The 17,715-nt window shown below is 40.9% G+C and overlaps 1 protein-coding gene across 2 annotated transcripts in view; it reads left to right on the top strand.

Moving 5' to 3' along the window:
- Positions 1-17,715, top strand: part of cacnb2b (calcium channel, voltage-dependent, beta 2b) — a 93,738-nt gene that overhangs the window by 2,472 nt on the left and 73,551 nt on the right. The window contains exon 1 of one of the 2 annotated variants that reach the window (XM_076984772.1): positions 3,131-3,434. The exons of the other annotated variant lie outside the window; for it this stretch is intronic. Coding sequence (XP_076840887.1) covers positions 3,417-3,434 — 18 coding nt within the window. The 5' untranslated portion in view covers positions 3,131-3,416. Of the gene's footprint in view, positions 1-3,130; positions 3,435-17,715 lie in introns of those variants that run through there. 2 annotated transcript variants of the gene reach the window in all.

Below are 17,715 nucleotides of genomic sequence, written 5' to 3'. Positions count from 1 at the left end.
TAGATTGTAAATGAAAGGAGCTCCTGCAGATGTGAAGATTCTCTGTGGGACATGGCACCATATGATGCATGACACTTTGCTTGTAATACATCAACTGTCAATCTTTGTTCATGCCCCTTTCCTTTACTGCTGAGAAAGACCAATCACACATTACTTCCTTATAGTGCACCAGCAGTTTATCCATGGACTTAGTAATAGACTCCATAAAACTTTTTAAAGAGATTCTCTGACAAGATAATACTTCATAAAATTCAGAATTCTATAAACTTCTCAAAGATAATGGCAAAATGATGGGAGATTAGGATGAAAAACTGGTAGGAGGTTCAATAGTAATAACTGTCATTGCTAAATCTGTCATTGACCTCAGACACAGTCCACATAACCTTTCAAAATGAAATGAACAGGTCTGCGGTTTGTTAATTCCAAGTTTCATGCAGGTGCTATTTGTGTTTCCTTGCTGGCGACCAAGTGACTAGAGGCTGGAAGGATAACTTTAAATGACCCACTCTGATGTTCTCTGAGAATCAAAAAGTGTATAGTATGAGAAGTGTATAGTATGAGAAGTGTATAGTATGAGAAGTGTATAGTATGCTCTAGGATAAAGTGTATACAGTGTAAACTACTGGTGCTTTTTTATACCTATGCTTTCTTTGTTTTGATAGAGGATTGCGGGATAATTATGTTGAGCAATGTTCATTCAGCAAGGACTTTCCCTGTGCTTTCCCTTTAGTTCCCCCTCTCTCCCTCTCTCTCTCTCTCTCTCTCTCTCTCTCTCATGTCTCTATTCCTCTGTAAATCTCCTCTCCCAGCTGTTGGCTGAGCTGGACTGGTCCTCCCCTGTCAGTTACAGCCTCCTATATGTTGTGGGAGGGACAGATGTTATGGTGCAGGTTCACACAGCATTTGAATTAATTTACCTTTCAGAGAAACTCCAGTTGGAGAAACTGAAGGTAACAAAACAAAGAAAACAATATGAGTATGAACCTCACTTGCTTGCTAAATATCTTGATCCTACATTCACCATCAGGATTATGCATGTGGTACTTTACCTTTTCAAGTTGGATAGTGCTGGACCAGACTCACAGCCGTGAATGAAGTATGGCTGCTTATGGTACGCGATTATTGGCAAGTCTGATGATGTTGCAGGATACCTGGGGCAGAGTTGAAGTGGACCTGGAGCTCAGGTGATCGTGAAGGTGAAAGAGGCCTCCATGCAGACATGCTCAAAACACCCACAAATAAGAATGTCTCCTGAGTACAAAGGTGGACAAGCATTGGCTGGAGAATCTTCTCCTCATTAGGAACAATTAGGTCTCACAGGGTATTGATGTGAGACCAGGGTATTGGTGTGAGACCAGGGTATTGTTGTGAGACCAGGGTATTGGTGTCTCTGTGATGCAGGTGTTGGGGGTGTTTAGGTGAATGGTTGGATTCTGACTGCTTATCAACTTATGATGGTGAACAGCCAGTCCAAGATCAGTTAAAACGATTTTAAAGTGAAAGAGCTGTTTTAACAAGTTTCACAAGCTATTTTGAAAGAGCAAATAGAAATATGGCAACGTCTTCAAAGAATCAGTGAAAAAACAGTGGTCTACATCACAGAGGTGTCATCATTAAGGGGAGCCAGCTAGAAACCTGCCACCACTCTCAAAGACCAGTGAGAGGTTTAAACAATGATCACTGTCCTTGTGTCGGTGGAGGTATATGGTGTGCTCATGTACTTGCAGACATTACATCAGACTCATAATTCCACCCGCAAATAGCAGTCAAAAATGTTCTAAACTCCTCTGTTATGATTGTGCTTCAGTGACATGGTTAAACTTTGGATAATTTCTCGATAACACAAATACATAAAACAATTAAACTTTCTTGGAGAATTCCTGTCAGCCAATCACAAATACTATCTAACAGTAGTGCAAAAAACATGGACTTCAGACAAATGTTGAAATATTCTCTTTGGACCAAGGCCCAAATTGCCACCATTCCAGTAAGGCCTTCCTAATTTGTATCTTTAAAAACTCAGATGTTTCTAGTCGAGACCAACACATAAGTTAGCAGTCCTCCATTCGAGGGCTAGTGTTATTTCAGGTGTGCTTTTAGGCTCAGACATCTGTCTTCTGTTTGTGACGGCCATGTATGTATGTAAGCTTATGTAAGGCAGTGTGAGAGCGTAACTGCCCAGCCCCTTTCCACTGGATATTACAGAGCACGGCTTTACACTAGACCCACCCTTCTCTAAGAGGCTTATGTGTGGGGGTGGGGGTGAGGGGGTGAGCATACTCAAAAAACTGTATTCAGAACTTAACTGCATATGTGATACAGCTGCATGGCCCTAAACCTGCATTTGAGTACTGAGGCGTGTGTCTTAACCTGTGTCCTAAATAAGAAGTGTTGTATTGCTATGTATTTGCTACAAACTGAATTTAAAACTAAAAGGAATAAGAATGTTTGTAACTTTAGTAATAATTTAACTTAAAAAACTATGGTATCTAAACTTATTTATATGTTGTTGGTCATTTGACCATCTACATCCTTCTACTCTTCATACAGAACAGTTCTCAGCTTGGCCTGTAGCACTGATATAACCCTAACCCTAACACTGATATAACCCTAACCCTAGCACTGATATAACCCTAACCCTAGCACTGATATAACCCTAACCCTAGCTGTATTCATTTCAACATAAAGAGCCTCTCTTTATGCAGAGATTTGGAGCCCTGATAGAAATGCACAGTCCATCTGATATCCAGAGAGTGTCCAGGTATCTTTCTTATACTGCTACACACACACACACACACACACACACACACACACACATCCTCAAGATGTTTGTGGAAACACAATAATTAGACACATTATGTAAGAGACACAGCCTGGTACTTAAAACAATTTTTTATTGAAAATATAAGCAAATATAATAAATGTGAATTTTTATTATATTTATGATAAATGTGATTTTAAATTAGGTATGAGTTTAAATGCTTATTATTTATTTAATTAAAACCGCAGCAGTACGAAGACCTGACTATCAGAAGAAGAGGGGATGTGTGGAGCAGGTTCAGAGTTCGTAGGTGACGCTGGAGTAACGCTGAGGGTAACAGATGCCAGCCTGGTTTAAAAGCCTCGACAGCCTGGGGAGAGCTACACGCTCATCGCTCACTCCGCTCACTCGTCTCCTTCAGCGTATTGTTTTGTGTCATTTTCGCGCTAGTTTTCATCAGAACGTGACGGAGGGAAAAATGGGATTTTAAATCGGTAGAAAATCTTGTTTAGCCCAACTCAAAGAAGTTGGTCTTCCGTCCCGGGACCAAGCGGATTAAGAGGATAACGTATGGATATACCTCAGTCGTTATTCTGTATCCCTGTGTTGGTATTACAAGCAGTTTACTAACGGAAAGCAAACCGATTTAATCGGTATGCCACCCAAGAAAAAGGTAAATAGTTTCTTTTTGTGTTGTGTTGTTTGTATAGTCAGTGATGAGGTAGATAAAGCCATCTGTTGCGTTCAGTGGTAATCCATGTCAGCCTGAGCTGCTCTCATACTGAGACGCAGTATTTGGGCTCCCCTGTCTTTCAACGTCTCGGTTGTAGGTCGGGCAATTTCTTCCATTTCATAGAGCAACAGTGAATCTAGAAAATGATTAGGATGAACAATTTTGCCACTGGCTTTAGTTCTTAACACCTTCTACAGACTTGATTATACATATAATTATTTTAAGTAAGTGATTGTTCTACCTTTTTAAAGTGTTGGAATTCCCAGCCTCTACTTCCCAAGTATATTATTTTTTCTATACAAGACAAGTACTATTGCTATTATGACCAAGACTCTGCAGGAGGTGCCGGTTACTAAGAATAGCAAATGCCTCACAGGACCTGTTTGGAGAAGGAATCAATGCCTGATGTCACAGCTTAATGCTAATAATATTAATGAAGCAATGAAGTTCTAGGAGTTTGCATTTTTTTTCTATTTCTGTTTAAATCCTGGATTGACACATTCCATCTTAATCTCTTTATAGAAAAGCAATAATGAGTGAGACAGGAAGGAGATTTCTCCCAGTGTAGCTCAGTCATGTTCCCTTTACTCTACTTTTAATGTTTTTCAGAGTACACTCAACAGTCTTATCAGAATGCCTTACAATGAAATATGTATACATTAAATATTTTAATTTGTCAGAGCATCAAGTGTGTATTATATACTGGCAATACTGAAGAGTTTATCACGTAAGCAGGAGCTTCTACTGTTTGTAGTTATGTAGATAAAACCATTATGTATAGTATAAATGTTTTTGCAATAATATAACTGAGGTAATGACACAAGTTACAAATTCTACATAATTTAAAATGAATATAGTGATTATGGTTTCGAATACCAGTAGTAATATTAGTATTTTGTATTGGAACTTAAAAAAAAAATTATATTTGACTATATGGGCGACATTCCAAGATTAGTCTTAAATATATTCGTGAGTTTTTTTAGGTACAGTGATGTAAGCTGCTTTTGCTGTTTGGCCGCATATGATGTAAGACACAAATGAGAGCGTCCCAGCAATAAGCTCTTTCCTGTAGGCAATGTGGCCTTGTTGTCGACATTATTTTTGTCACAGTTACAATTATTCTTGGTGGTCTTAGAGTTAATGAACTGAAAATAATGTATATGTTTCAAATAGAATTGGTGGTGCTGTGACAGAGGGGGGTAGGGAGGGAGTGAATTGTGCTGACAACTGAAGATGTGATCCAGGTTTCCATCTGTGATTCACTGAACACCTTGTGCCCCTGCAGCACAGGGGGGAGTTGGACAACTAGCTTTCCCAGTACCTTGTGACCATTGTGACTTAACTATTTCATGAGAACAACAATAACAACATTACACAACAACTAATACTACTACTTATTATTACTATTATTGTTGTTTTATTTGTATCCCACATTTTGTATCCCAGATAACTGTAGAACGTTAAAATTTAGCATTTAATACATTTAAAGCAATTTTAGCAACATCATGCAGAAAGCCCTGTTCTACAATCTGTATACATTAACACAATTCATACTGGAATGGTAAAGGACATAACATTTTTGTTTTATATAGTGATTTTTACAATGTCACAAAATCAGTTCACACATTTTCTTCGTAATCTATACTAAAGTTTGCAGAGGAAGCTTTTTTGCAACAAAGCACTAGGTTTAATCACTGACACGCTGTTCCAATTAATTGTATTTTATTCAATACATTATTTTTTTCTCAGTGTTCTGTTATTGCTGTAGTTACATCAGAGACTTCTTTCCTTTTGTTTGTCATGTATTTTGTTTGTCAAAATCATTGCTGTGTATAACACAGCCCAAGAGAAACAATACATGGTTAGCATGTGACAGAAAAAGTAGACCATGCACACAAGTTTGTGACAACGTAGTTTTTACATTGTAAAAAAAAAAAAAAGAAATGAAATGTGCCATATTTTGTCAATTGTGATTTTTACACCCCAATCGAAATTTGTCCTCCGCTTTTAACCCATCTGTGCAGTCAGAACACACACACACACTAGTGATTACTAGGGGGCTGTGGATCACACGTGCCCAGAGCGGTGGGCAGCCCTAGCCCGGCGCCCGGGGAGCAGTTGGGGTTAGGTGCCTTGCTCAAGGACACCTCAGTCATGGCCTGTCTGGGAATCGAACCCACGACCCTCCGGTCACAAGTCCAGTTCCCTAACCGCCAGGCCATGACTGCCCCTGTCATGTACTCATGTACTCATTCTTACTAATGTGATGGAAAATGTGCAACTATTGGTTGCAACTGCACAGTTTTTCAGTGTGAAACAGTGGTGGACGAAGTACACCATTTATGTACTTGAGTAAAAGTACAGTTACATTGTATTGAATATTACTCAAGTAAAAGTAAAAGTATTCACCTCAATTTTTTACTTGAGTAGAAGTACAAAAGTATCTGCCTTCAAAAATACTTAAGTATTAAAAGTAAAAACCTTTTTTTTCTTAGCGTCACATCAAAACCCCTAGGCCTACTCGATCAACAGGTGAACAGGAAACAGTGCCTTACATTTGCCTAGCAAACACAAAACACTCAAAACTAGCCTATATTATCCTCACAACATTAATTTCCAAACTTTATCCATATTAATAATTCACACTAGAAAGGTAGACAAGTAGACAAACCGTTTAATATGAAAACAAAATTCACCACCAAACAGAACAATAATTTTGAACCGGCCACTTCAGTCCAGCTTGGGGGACTTTTTCTGAGGTTCTGTTGTCCACCACATGGCGGGACAGGGAAGCTAGAAGCTCTAGCACCTAGAACTAGAACTGTGTGCAGCCCAACCAACTGAACTCATAATATTAAACTTGGCCGAATAATTAATAATAATTAATATAATAATAATAATTTTAATAATTTTGCTTTGCTTCGCTCATATTTACTTGCCTTCACCTCCCTCATAGGAATTAATTGCGAAGTCCACTTCGCTTGGCCAAATTTCCATGTATGTGTCCCCGGCTTTAACGTGGGACTAGGGATGCAAATGATTAATCGACTTTCGATTAATTGTCGATTAAGATGTTACTCGATCAAAATGTATTAATCACGATTAAGCGTTAGAGAGCGCTCCTGTAGTAACTTGAACAGAGTGTAAGAACGAGAGGTGAACATGTGTCGCGAAAGACCAGAGTGGAAAACAAAATGAAGCGGGCGAAAAGACGTGCGGGGTGGGACCATTTTGAAGCGGGTTCGGGAAACGAGGCAGAAACTGCGTAATCCAGAAAATCCCGAGGAGGGAAACTTTATTTTCCACGCAACTCAAACAATAGCACTGTTCTCTTCCCCTCCCCTGGCGCACACAGGCGCCGTGCCTGTCTGTTAGGGAACTCGCTGCGAGGAGTAGTAGTCTAGTAGTCGCTACAATTTCAACATTGTTAATTTAGGCTAAGAAGTCAAATGTTCTCTGTGTAATGCGCTATTGAAGTACAACAGTTCCACTAGCTCACTCAATTATCATTTGAACACCGTGCATGCAGCTGTCCTGCATATCACCAGTGCACCTGGTCAACCTAAAATCACAGCTACACTGGGAAGGCGAGCGTTTTCGAAGCTCGCTATGAAAAATGAAGAGTGAGCTAAAACAAAGCTAGCTACCACTACTGCTGTAGCCCTTACAACAGATTGTTGGACGACTCTAACAACATAAAGTTACATTACCGTGACGTGCCACTACACTGACGAGAACTGGCAGCTAAAATCTGCAGTGCTGATTACGACGAACATGTCGGATAGACACACCGCTGACAGTTTAACTGACAAGCTCAATGATGTTGTGGAGACTTGGGCACTCGCCGGTCGCGTTACAGCGTGTGTTCACGACAACGCTAAAAACATTGTCCAAGCATAGGCTCAATAATATTCTGTTTGGCTCTCTATTTAATTTCTTCTTTACATTTTTTTTTTTTACATTTTTTAAAATGTCTAATGTTTCAAATGCAAGAACGGAGCCAGTCCTTAATTTATTCCTTTTTTAAATGAAAGAATGCATTTTGTTATACCATAAAAAATTCCTAATGCATAATTACTTGAGCAATATATCATATAATACAATATAATTATCATAATATAATATATACTTTTTGACCAAAGTGCACTGCTCAAAAAAATAAAGGGAACACTTAAACAACACAATTTAACTCCAAGTCATCCACACTTCGTGTTCAGATAGGAAACAACACTGATTGTGAATCAATTTCAACTGCTCTTGTGCAAATGGGTAGAAATGAGAGATTTTCAACTGATTTCAAAGATTTTTATTAATTGAGATCTAGGATGTGTTATTTTAGTGTTCCCTTAATTTTTTTGAGCAGTATATTTAGCTAATATTTTTTAAAGCCCTATTGAAACACTGAAATTCTGGTGGAAAACGCCGCTTATCGATTAATCGAAAGTCGATCGATAAGATCAATCAACTAACGATTAATGAATTAATCGATAATTTGCATCCCTACGTGGGACACATACACACTGTTTTCTGTTGCAGCCATGTCAGATCCTCAGCCATTTAGCGTACAAGTCTTAATCTCTTACTGAGCGCTGATTGGTTATAGTCTGTTACATACGGACCTTTCGATATTTTATTAAGCGTTGATTTAAAAATAAAAAAGGAACGAGATATTTCTGTAAATGTAACGAAGTGAAAAGTAGAAAGTTTCGCTTTGAAATGTAGTGAAGTAAAAGTATAAAGTCTTACCAAATAAAAGTACTTGAGTAAAGTACAGATACATGGAAATGTTACTTAAGTACAGTAACGAATTACATTTACTTCGTTACTGTCCACCACTGGTGTGAAATAATGACAAGGCCCACAATTTATGTTTATGTATGAAGATCACATACACACACACACACACACACATTAGTGGTGGGACTTTAACACGTTAATTTCGATTAATTGATTACAGGGAAAATAACTAACTAAAAAAAGTAACGCATTTTAACGCATTTAACGCATGAGACACTTTTGCACTGTGGAATGTTTCTCAGTGCACGAGTTCCAGGTGTACAGATTATATGGACGCACAATAAGATGATACACTGGTGGATGGGACATTTAAATATAAGAAACTTCCAGATGGAAGTGTAACCAGGTGTTTATTTTTAAAATTATTTTTATTTTAATTCTTCTACATTCAAAGATGGTAGCTTGTCTCTTTAAGTGTAGTGCAGCCGTATGTTGAGAGGCAGGTCGTAAAAGGGTTTTTGGCACTTAATTACAACTGTGTGGTATGTATGTACTTGCCTCACTTTCTGCTATCGCAGATGAAGCACGGGAAAGCACGTTCTGTGCCTTGAGTATTGTGCTGGTTGCGTATTATCGCCCTATAAGCAAAGAGTGTCTCCAGTGTGAGTCTTTTCATGCTTATGACAGGATTGTTTCGGACTGAAGAGACATCATCTGGGTTTCTACACAAGAGATCTGAGTTCGTCGATTGCCATCCTGCGCGTGGAGTAAGACCTCTTACTCCACCATATTTCTTTTACTTCACAGAGGACCTGCATAACAATTTTTGTGGGGTACCCCTTTATTATTATTATTATTATTATTATTATTATTGAGGTATCAATCAATCACATTTTATTTATATATTTATTTTATTTTATTTGTTGTCACAAAGCAGCTTTACAAGTGTCTGAGTCCAAGCCCCCAAGTGAGCAAGCCAAGGGTGACAGTGGCAAGGAAAAACTCCCTAAGAGCATGAGGAAGAAACATTGAGAGGAACCAAGACACAGGGGGGGAACCCATTCTCCTCTGGCCGACGCTGGTCACCATGCCAATGACAACAATTTAGACAGAAGAACAATTTAGACATGTAAGGGATAATGTCCATTTTGGTGTAGGCATATCCGGTTAGGCAGGAGGTGGCTGGCCCAGGATAGATCTCTGGAAAAGGCTTGTCTCTCCTTATCTCAGTGTTCCTCAAGAAAATAAAAACTAAAACTAAAAAAGGCAGAACCAGAAGGTAACATAGGCTTGGGGGCATTCTGAGACAATGGCATCCATCCACTGCACCATCAACAAACTTGAGTGACCACGAGCAGTGACAGGACGACAGCACCAGCGCCCCAGTCTACCATAAAACCCTTCGTCTATGAACCCCTGGATCTGTACCTGGTCAATAAAAGAATTTTAAAATCAATACGGTATTTAACTGGGAGCCAATGCAGGGCTGATAGGACTGGTCTAATATGATAAAATTTTCTAGTTCTAGTCAGAACTCTGGCTGTGGCATTTAGAACTATTTGAAATTTATTTAGATTCCTAATTTTGGAACTGTTTTGTAGCAGGGTAATATTAGAACTGCATGGATATATACATACTGACAATTTCTTTTGTAAACTGTAAGATGTATTCTTTCAGCTGGTTGTATAATGTGTAGTTGGAGCACTTTCTTGCCCAGAAATCTAATTCTGAGCTTAGGGTAATATGTTGTTACCCAGACCCACAAAGTAAACATTTCTCCACCAAATTGGGTTTGAAATATATTTATTTTCAATCTGCCCGGGTTACAGAAGTACAAACAAAAATAGTGTTATTTGCACTTTATACAGGAATGAGTTCGCTTAACACAGGAGCACTTCCACCCTTCGTTACCACCTTAACGCAAAACATGTTGGGGCTAACACGCATGGTAGTAATGATAACTTGGCATGCTAAATGTATTCCTAGTACAGTGTCGCCAGTCAACACTCGACTACATGTCGGGGTTCAAATTAAGAAACAAAATGTCAAAGTCCACGTCAGACAAATTGACCAATTCAGTGGCGAGATGGATTGCAGTGGACTGTAGACGGCTCTCTTACAAGAAGCGCTGTAAATTGCATCAGCTGATGCAAGTTATGAACTGCCGTCCAGAAAGACAATGTCGAAGAAAATCCAGCAGCTGTATGATGAGGAAAGGGAAGTAAAACAGGTTATTGTGAAGAGCGCCACAAATGTGGCTCTGACTGGGGATCACTGGACCTCTGTTAGCAACAAGAATTATCTTGGTGTGACAGCTCATATTATAGATGATTAATGGAAGATCCAGTTATTTGCTTTGAGCCACTTCTAGGCACTTTGGAGATGCCTGTGGCAGAGGCCTGGGAAATTAAAGAAAAAGTATACCATCTAAAATGGTATTAAAAACATGTTCTGATTTACTTCAGTTCTTCTCATTCTTCCAATATCCTGAGCAAAACTCCCAAAATTAAACAACATTTTTGGTCAGAATTTCCAGTGTTCTGAAAACTGTTTGCTCTGTTTTCTGCACTCATCTATTGGTCTGGGGTGGGTTTCCCGAAACGTTCGTAACTCTAAGTACTTCGTAACCTCGTACTTACGAATATTCTTAAATTTACGAGTGTTTCCCGAAACTCTTCGTAACTTACGTCGTTCTTATAGTTGTTCGTAAGTTAAGAATCTCCGGACCCATTCGTAACTCACTAAGTACTTCTTAACTCGAAGCTCTCGTGCAGTCCTACTTCAAAAATGCAGTCAACAGCGTTTCAGACTCAAAATTAATGTATTCTTTGCAAAGAAATGGATACAAGTTGGCCTATTAAGCTTGTTTTAATTTAACCAATAAAATGGATTGATTAATCGGTAGCACATATAAGTAACTTGGATTAAGGCTAGCAATTGTGCTTGTGTGATGAACATAGCAGCTCTTCAGAGTACTGGCTTTGAATAGAAGACATAATTTAAGAAGACGACATAATCCACGAAGCCATGTAATTCGCCTGAATACAGAATTTTGCCCATAGCTCCATGCCACAGTCTGTTCTGCAGACTGTTGGTGATGCCTACGGACTAAGCAAAGCTGACATAAATGTGTGCATGCTGTTACTAAAGCATTGCTTCGCCATGCAGCAAAAAGATATATATATATAAAAGATATATATATATATATATATATATATATATATATATATATATATATACTAGCTGACAGTGGGTATCCACTCTGAAGCTTGTATCAAATCCCCTGGTGTCCTTTCAGTAACTGTGGGGCCCATTATCCCCAGTGCCTTCTCCTCCTCATCAGTGAAGGCACTTGTGGACATTTGACCTCCACCAGTCTTAGCCCTCTCCTTTCTGAGTCCTGCCCCCTTATTTTTGACTTGACTAGTTTTTTTTTGTTTTTTTCTGAATTTGATGAACTTCCTCGAGTTATTGAAAATAGTAGGCTATACTTTTGTTTTTGGCTCAGTTCACTCGACAAAGTTTCATTATCTCTGCTTGTTTGCCATGGTTTTGAATAACGTGTGAAAGGTTAATTGTGTGCCCTATTTATAGCCTTGATAAAAGCCTACGATCGGTCAGAATTGCAAAGGTAATAATATGTTCTACTCATTTTTTCCTTATACTTGAAATGTCAACACTTATTAGTTGTTAGTTTTTATGATTGTCATTTTGCCAATGATGCTTTTGCCGCGTAATTATGAAAAAATGTATGTAAATCGGTGGTTCAATTTTCGACTAGCAGAGATTTTCCAGTGCAGCTGCAGAGGCGGAGTCAACTAAGAACTACTTAGAACTCGTTCGTAAATTTGGAGACTACGAAGGCTTTTGGGAAACACTCGTAAATTTGGCGTTCTTAAAGTTACGTCGTTCTTAAAGATGTTCGTAACTTTCTAAGATCGTTCGTTATCGGGAAACCCACCCCTGTGTAGTAGACTGGTGGAAAAATAAACAAGATGTTGAAGTTTATGATTATGTTCATTGATTCATTCATCATTCAAACTTAAATTAATATTTATCATGTTAAATACTGAAATGCAATTAAAATGCGATTAATTTCTGTCACGCTACGGTCCCCGAACCCTTCCTTTGGGGCGTGTGTTAATGTTGTCTGCGTCTATTCGTCTGCGTCTGTGTACCTCCATGTGTGTGGGTGCATCTTGTCATTATCCGTCTCACCTGTGGCTCGTCTCGTCATCACGTGGGGTTGATGTGGTCTGTCTATTTAATGTGCGTTCGCGCAGTGTCTTGTGCTCGTCGTTGTCTAATGTTTGAGTCTGCACGTTGTGTGTGCATGTTTTCTGTGCGCTAAACAAAGCGCTATATACGTAATAATAAACGTGACGTTGGATTTAAAGAAGGATTCTGTGTCTCGTCCGTCTGCCGCCTCCCGCGTCACAGAACGACGAGCCGTCTGAGACACCACAAATATGCCAGGCTACGCCACCCGGCCAAAGAGGGGCCAGCGCCCCAGCAAGCGGCGACATACTCCTGCCCAACACCGTGCGACCACCGTAACTCCCAACCTTATGGAGCAGGACCCTTTATGCAGCATCATGCTGCTCCGGGCTCGGGAGGCCAGCACTGGGGAACTGGCGGAGTATTTCCACCAGACCGCGGTGCGGATGTGGAGGGAGCGACACCCCTCTCCCACCAGAGACCTCTCGCCCCTGAGGGTCGGCTCCCTCGAACTCTGCTCCACAGAGAAGACCCCTGAGAGCGAGTTCGAGGGGGAGGAATCGGAGGGCGAGGAGGAAGAGGACGATCAGGCTCCCTCGGTTTGTTCCGCCTCCACCGTGGACTACGGCGAGGAGGAGGATTACCCTCCCTCCGTTTGCTACGCCCCCACAGTGGATTATGGTGGGGGAGAGGGGAATGAGGAGGACTACCCACCGTCTGAGTGCTCCGCTCCTGCCGTGGGCTACGGCGAGGAGGAGGAGGAGGAGGACGACGATTACCCTCCATTCGAGTGCAACGCACCTGCCGTGGGCTACGGTGAGGAAGAGGAGGAGGAAGACGATGATTACCCTCCGTCAGAACGCTCCTCCCCCGCCGTGGGCTACGATGAGGAGGTGGAGGAGTTTGAGTCGGAGGAGGAAGGCAGTCCGCCTCCCTCTGAGTGTTCCGCTGGGACTGTAAAGGGGAGGTGGACACCAGAGACGGTCCCATCCTCCGATCGTTACGGAGGAGAGATGATGGACTGCTCCTGGGGTGGCAGCCCGGAGCAGTCCATGGAGTGGGACCAAGGAGAAGAGGAGGAGGAGATGGAGACCGCAGGGGATCTCCCAGGCGGTCCGCTCGGGGCGTCTACCGGTCGCGCAGCACCCGGCACGTTCGCCGGTCGCGCAGCACCCGGCACGTTCGCCGGTCACGCAGCACCCGGCACGTCCGCCGGTCGCGCAGCACCCGGCACGTCCGCCGGTCGCGCAGCACCCGGCACGTCCGCCGGTCGCGCAGCACCCGGCACGTCCGCCGGTCGCGCAGCACCCGGCACGTCCGCCGGTCGCGCAGCACCCGGCACGTCCGCCGGTCGCGCAGCACCCGGCAAGTCCGCCGGTCGCGCAGCACCCGGCAAGTCCACCGGTCGCGCTGCACCCAGCGGAGGGTCCGCAGCAAGGACCGGAGGAGGACCGTCCGCTGCAGCACCGGCAGCTCCCGATCTTTCTCCCCTTGTCGCTCTACTCCTGGCGCGTAGTCTGGCGCCTGTTTCACGTTTGTGTATGCCAGTGATCGTAAGTCTTCCCATTTGTGTGCCTAACCCGTTTTCCCTTTCGTTCCACTATGTGTAAGTGTACCTGTGTGTGTGTTTGTGAATGTCCCGTTAAATGTGTCTAACGTGTTTTCCCCCGTCTTCCCAGGGAGGGTGTTCTAGACTGTGCGTGGCGGACTCTCCGCCGAGGGCGGTCATCTCCCAGACGCAGGACTGGGCGCTTCAGATCCGCCCATCGATGTGGGTTCGGGGCACTCAGTCCTGTTGGCACCCCGGGACGGGTAGTGCCCTTGGTGGGGGCGTCTGTCACGCTACGGTCCCCGAACCCTTCCTTTGGGGCGTGTGTTAATGTTGTCTGCGTCTATTCGTCTGCGTCTGTGTACCTCCATGTGTGTGGGTGCGTCTTGTCATTATCCGTCTCACCTGTGGCTCGTCTCGTCATCACGTGGGGTTGATGTGGTCTGTCTATTTAATGTGCGTTCGCGCAGTGTTTTGTGCTCGTCGTTGTCTAATGTTTGAGTCTGCACGTTGTGTGTGCATGTTTTCTGTGCGCTAAACAAAGCGCTATATACGTAATAATAAACGTGACGTTGGATTTAAAGAAGGATTCTGTGTCTCGTCCGTCTGCCGCCTCCCGCGTCACAATTTCGATAAATTAATTACAAATTTCTAATTAATTCGATAAATTTTTTTAATCGCATCCCACCCCTAATATATATCCGTAGGGTTCAATATGACGTTGGTCCACCCTCTGCAGCTAGAACAGCTTCAACTCTTCTGGTAAGGCTGTCCACAAGGTTTAGGAGTGTGTTTATGGGGGTTTTTGACCATTCTTCCAGAAGTGCATTTGTGAGGTCACATACTGATGTGGGACGAGAAGGCCTGGCTCTCAGTCTCCACTCTAATCCCAAAGGAGTTCTCTTGGGTTGAGGTCAGGACTCTGTGCAGGCCAGTCAAGTTCATCCACATCAAACTCTGCCATCCATGTCTTTATGGACCTTGCTTTGTGCACTGGTGCACAGTCATGTTGGAAGAGGAAGGGGTCAGCTCCAAACTGTTCCCACAAAGTTGGGAGCATGGAATTGGTATGCTGAAGCATTCAGAGTTCCTTTCACTGGAACTAAGGGGCTACGTCCACCTCCTGAAAACACACACATATGTATGTTCTGTTTCTCTGGAAACTGTGTATATACACAAATTATATATATGTAAAATATATATATGGGTGGTTGACATGACATGGCTTTTTTTTTTGTCCAAAGTGTCTTAAATTATAGAAAAATATGTAAAAAAAAACTGGTGATATTGTTCAGAAAGTGCTGTTTTATATGGATTTACAGAGCATTCATGGGATTAACATTCCATTTTTTCACAATTTTCAGCCAAACTAGAAAAAGCTCATATGGCGTGACTGTCCCAAGCACATTTCACAAAGTTAGATTTTGAATTAAAACAAGAAAATTAATTAATTTTCTGTTTACTCAATAATATATTGATAACCCAGATGTCTACCTTTGAGTCTGCTTGGCTAAAGGTTCAGGCATAACACTTTGAAGCCACCCTTAACTAAAACATTTTGTCACAAAAATGGATGTGCGACACCATATTCCTTTTTTTAAACGGGCAATTGTTTGGAGACCTTTGAAGGGTGGGGGTTTTCTTGTCACACCATATGATCATTTTGCCACACTATATGATAAAAACTGTGCAGGAATACATAAATAATGGTCCTGATACATTTTTATAGTTAATAGTTTATAGAATATTTTATACTTTTAACATTTTGATAATATATCATTATATTATTCACATTTAATATCTACACCAACTCAATTTGTTGAATTCCTGCTATCCCATTTTCAAGCTAAATCCATGTCAAACTGCATCATTTTGTCACTCAAATGTTTCCCTTTATTTAGTTTGAGGCAGATTTTATTAGATGACGAGAGATGGCACACTTTTAACAGATTTTAATGATACAATATCAATGTTCTTCAACAATTTTGTGATTTTTGCTGTAACTAAAAATTATTTCAGTCACCTGTCAAACCAAGTTTGGTTGTTTGGTTGTTTGATGATTCATCATATGACGTGACACCATGTAATTTGGTGTGGACATTCAGAATTTTGAAAAAAATTCAGGCTTTTTGATAATTAATCATAAACTCAACAATGTGGCTGATGGGGAATAGTGTCAGCAATATTTACATGAATTTTGGTACTTTTATAACAAGATACTCACAAATTAATTTGAAGTATATTGAAAGATTATGAGTAAAAGTCTTCTTATCAGAGGTGGGACCAAGTCAGTGTTTTGCAAGTCTCAAGTAAGTCCAAGTCTTTATCCTCAAGTCCCGAGTCAAGTCTCAAGCAAAGACAGTCAACTCAAGTCAAGTCTCGAGTCAAGACAGGCAACCGTCAAGTCAAGTCCCAAGTCTGAAACTTGGAATTTCAAGTCCTTTCGAGTCTTTTTTTTTACAGGCACCAACGCTTTACGAATGCTACGCTGATGCGTTTCTTTACTCGTTTTGTTGGTGTCCGCCAGCCAAAAGATGACAGATCATTTACATTTTATCTTCTCCTAATTACATAAATGTACTTAAACAAGAATGTTTCGTTACATCATTTTACACGAAAATAGCAAGCTTCATCGTAAGCAAGATGCTGTCATTACGAATGGTTTGGATAAAATGTTTAAATATAGACTAATAAAAGGTTAGGGTTATTTTTTCATTGTTTTCTGTTATTGTGGGCTCACGGTCTACTATTGTTACCTGGAGATTCAGCGGGGTCACATATTCTGATGGCTGCCGTCAGAATTGGTGACCCCAGTTAAAAAGGCTCACCTGTACATCCCATTCATGATTTCTTTGTTGGCTGCAATGGTGAGGGGATGGTAAATCTTGTTTACGTAATTAAGAGACGATAAAATGTAAATATAAACATGTCATATTTTGGCTCGTGGACACCAACAAAACGAGTAAAGAAAGTGCATCAGTAGTTTACGTAGCATTCGTAAAGCGTTTGTGCCTCTGAACAGAAACTGTGAAATAGCGCCCCCTGTGGTCACAAAACTCGACGGTCACAGAATCTGGTGTAACACAGGTCTGCGTCAGAAGGACGGAAATGAAATTAATGGGGCACACTTTATAAATATTAATATGCGTTTTAAAATTTAGATTTGGGGTAAAAAAAATCAAGTCTTTGCAAGTAAACAGGTTCAAGTCCAAATCAAGTCCCAAGTTATTGGTGTAAAAGTCCAAGTCAAGTCTAAGTCTCTGAATATTTTTTCAAGTCAAGTCAAAAGTCTTAATATTAATGACTCGAGTCTGACTCGAGTCCAAGTCATGTGACTCGAGTCCCCACCTCTGCTTCTTATGAGTGTTGATGAAGCAAATTAATACAAAATGTAGCATATTTGCACATGAGAAATGGTATACTTTTAAATAGTAATGATAAAGAATCAGGATAATTGACTTACATTATTACATTATATCCCTTTTTTATTTAATTCACAATAATATTCATGTCACACCATATGACAAATTTAGTTACGGTAAACTAGTGAATAAATGTAAAATTCAGGGGAAAATCTACAAGACACATATATATTTGGAAATATAAGTGTTGATAGAATATAATCCAGTGATTTCCATGACTTACATTTGAGATTTTTTTTTAAACTTTTTTTTTATATATATGTAGTAATTTAACAAAGGCTGAACACAGCAGTAG

The sequence above is a fragment of the Brachyhypopomus gauderio genome, unplaced genomic scaffold (genome assembly GCF_052324685.1).
Source record: "Brachyhypopomus gauderio isolate BG-103 unplaced genomic scaffold, BGAUD_0.2 sc34, whole genome shotgun sequence".
In the NCBI taxonomy this organism is placed as follows: domain Eukaryota; kingdom Metazoa; phylum Chordata; class Actinopteri; order Gymnotiformes; family Hypopomidae; genus Brachyhypopomus; species Brachyhypopomus gauderio.
Note: the sequence above shows the minus strand (reverse complement) of the source record. Positions and strands in the feature narration are given on the sequence as shown.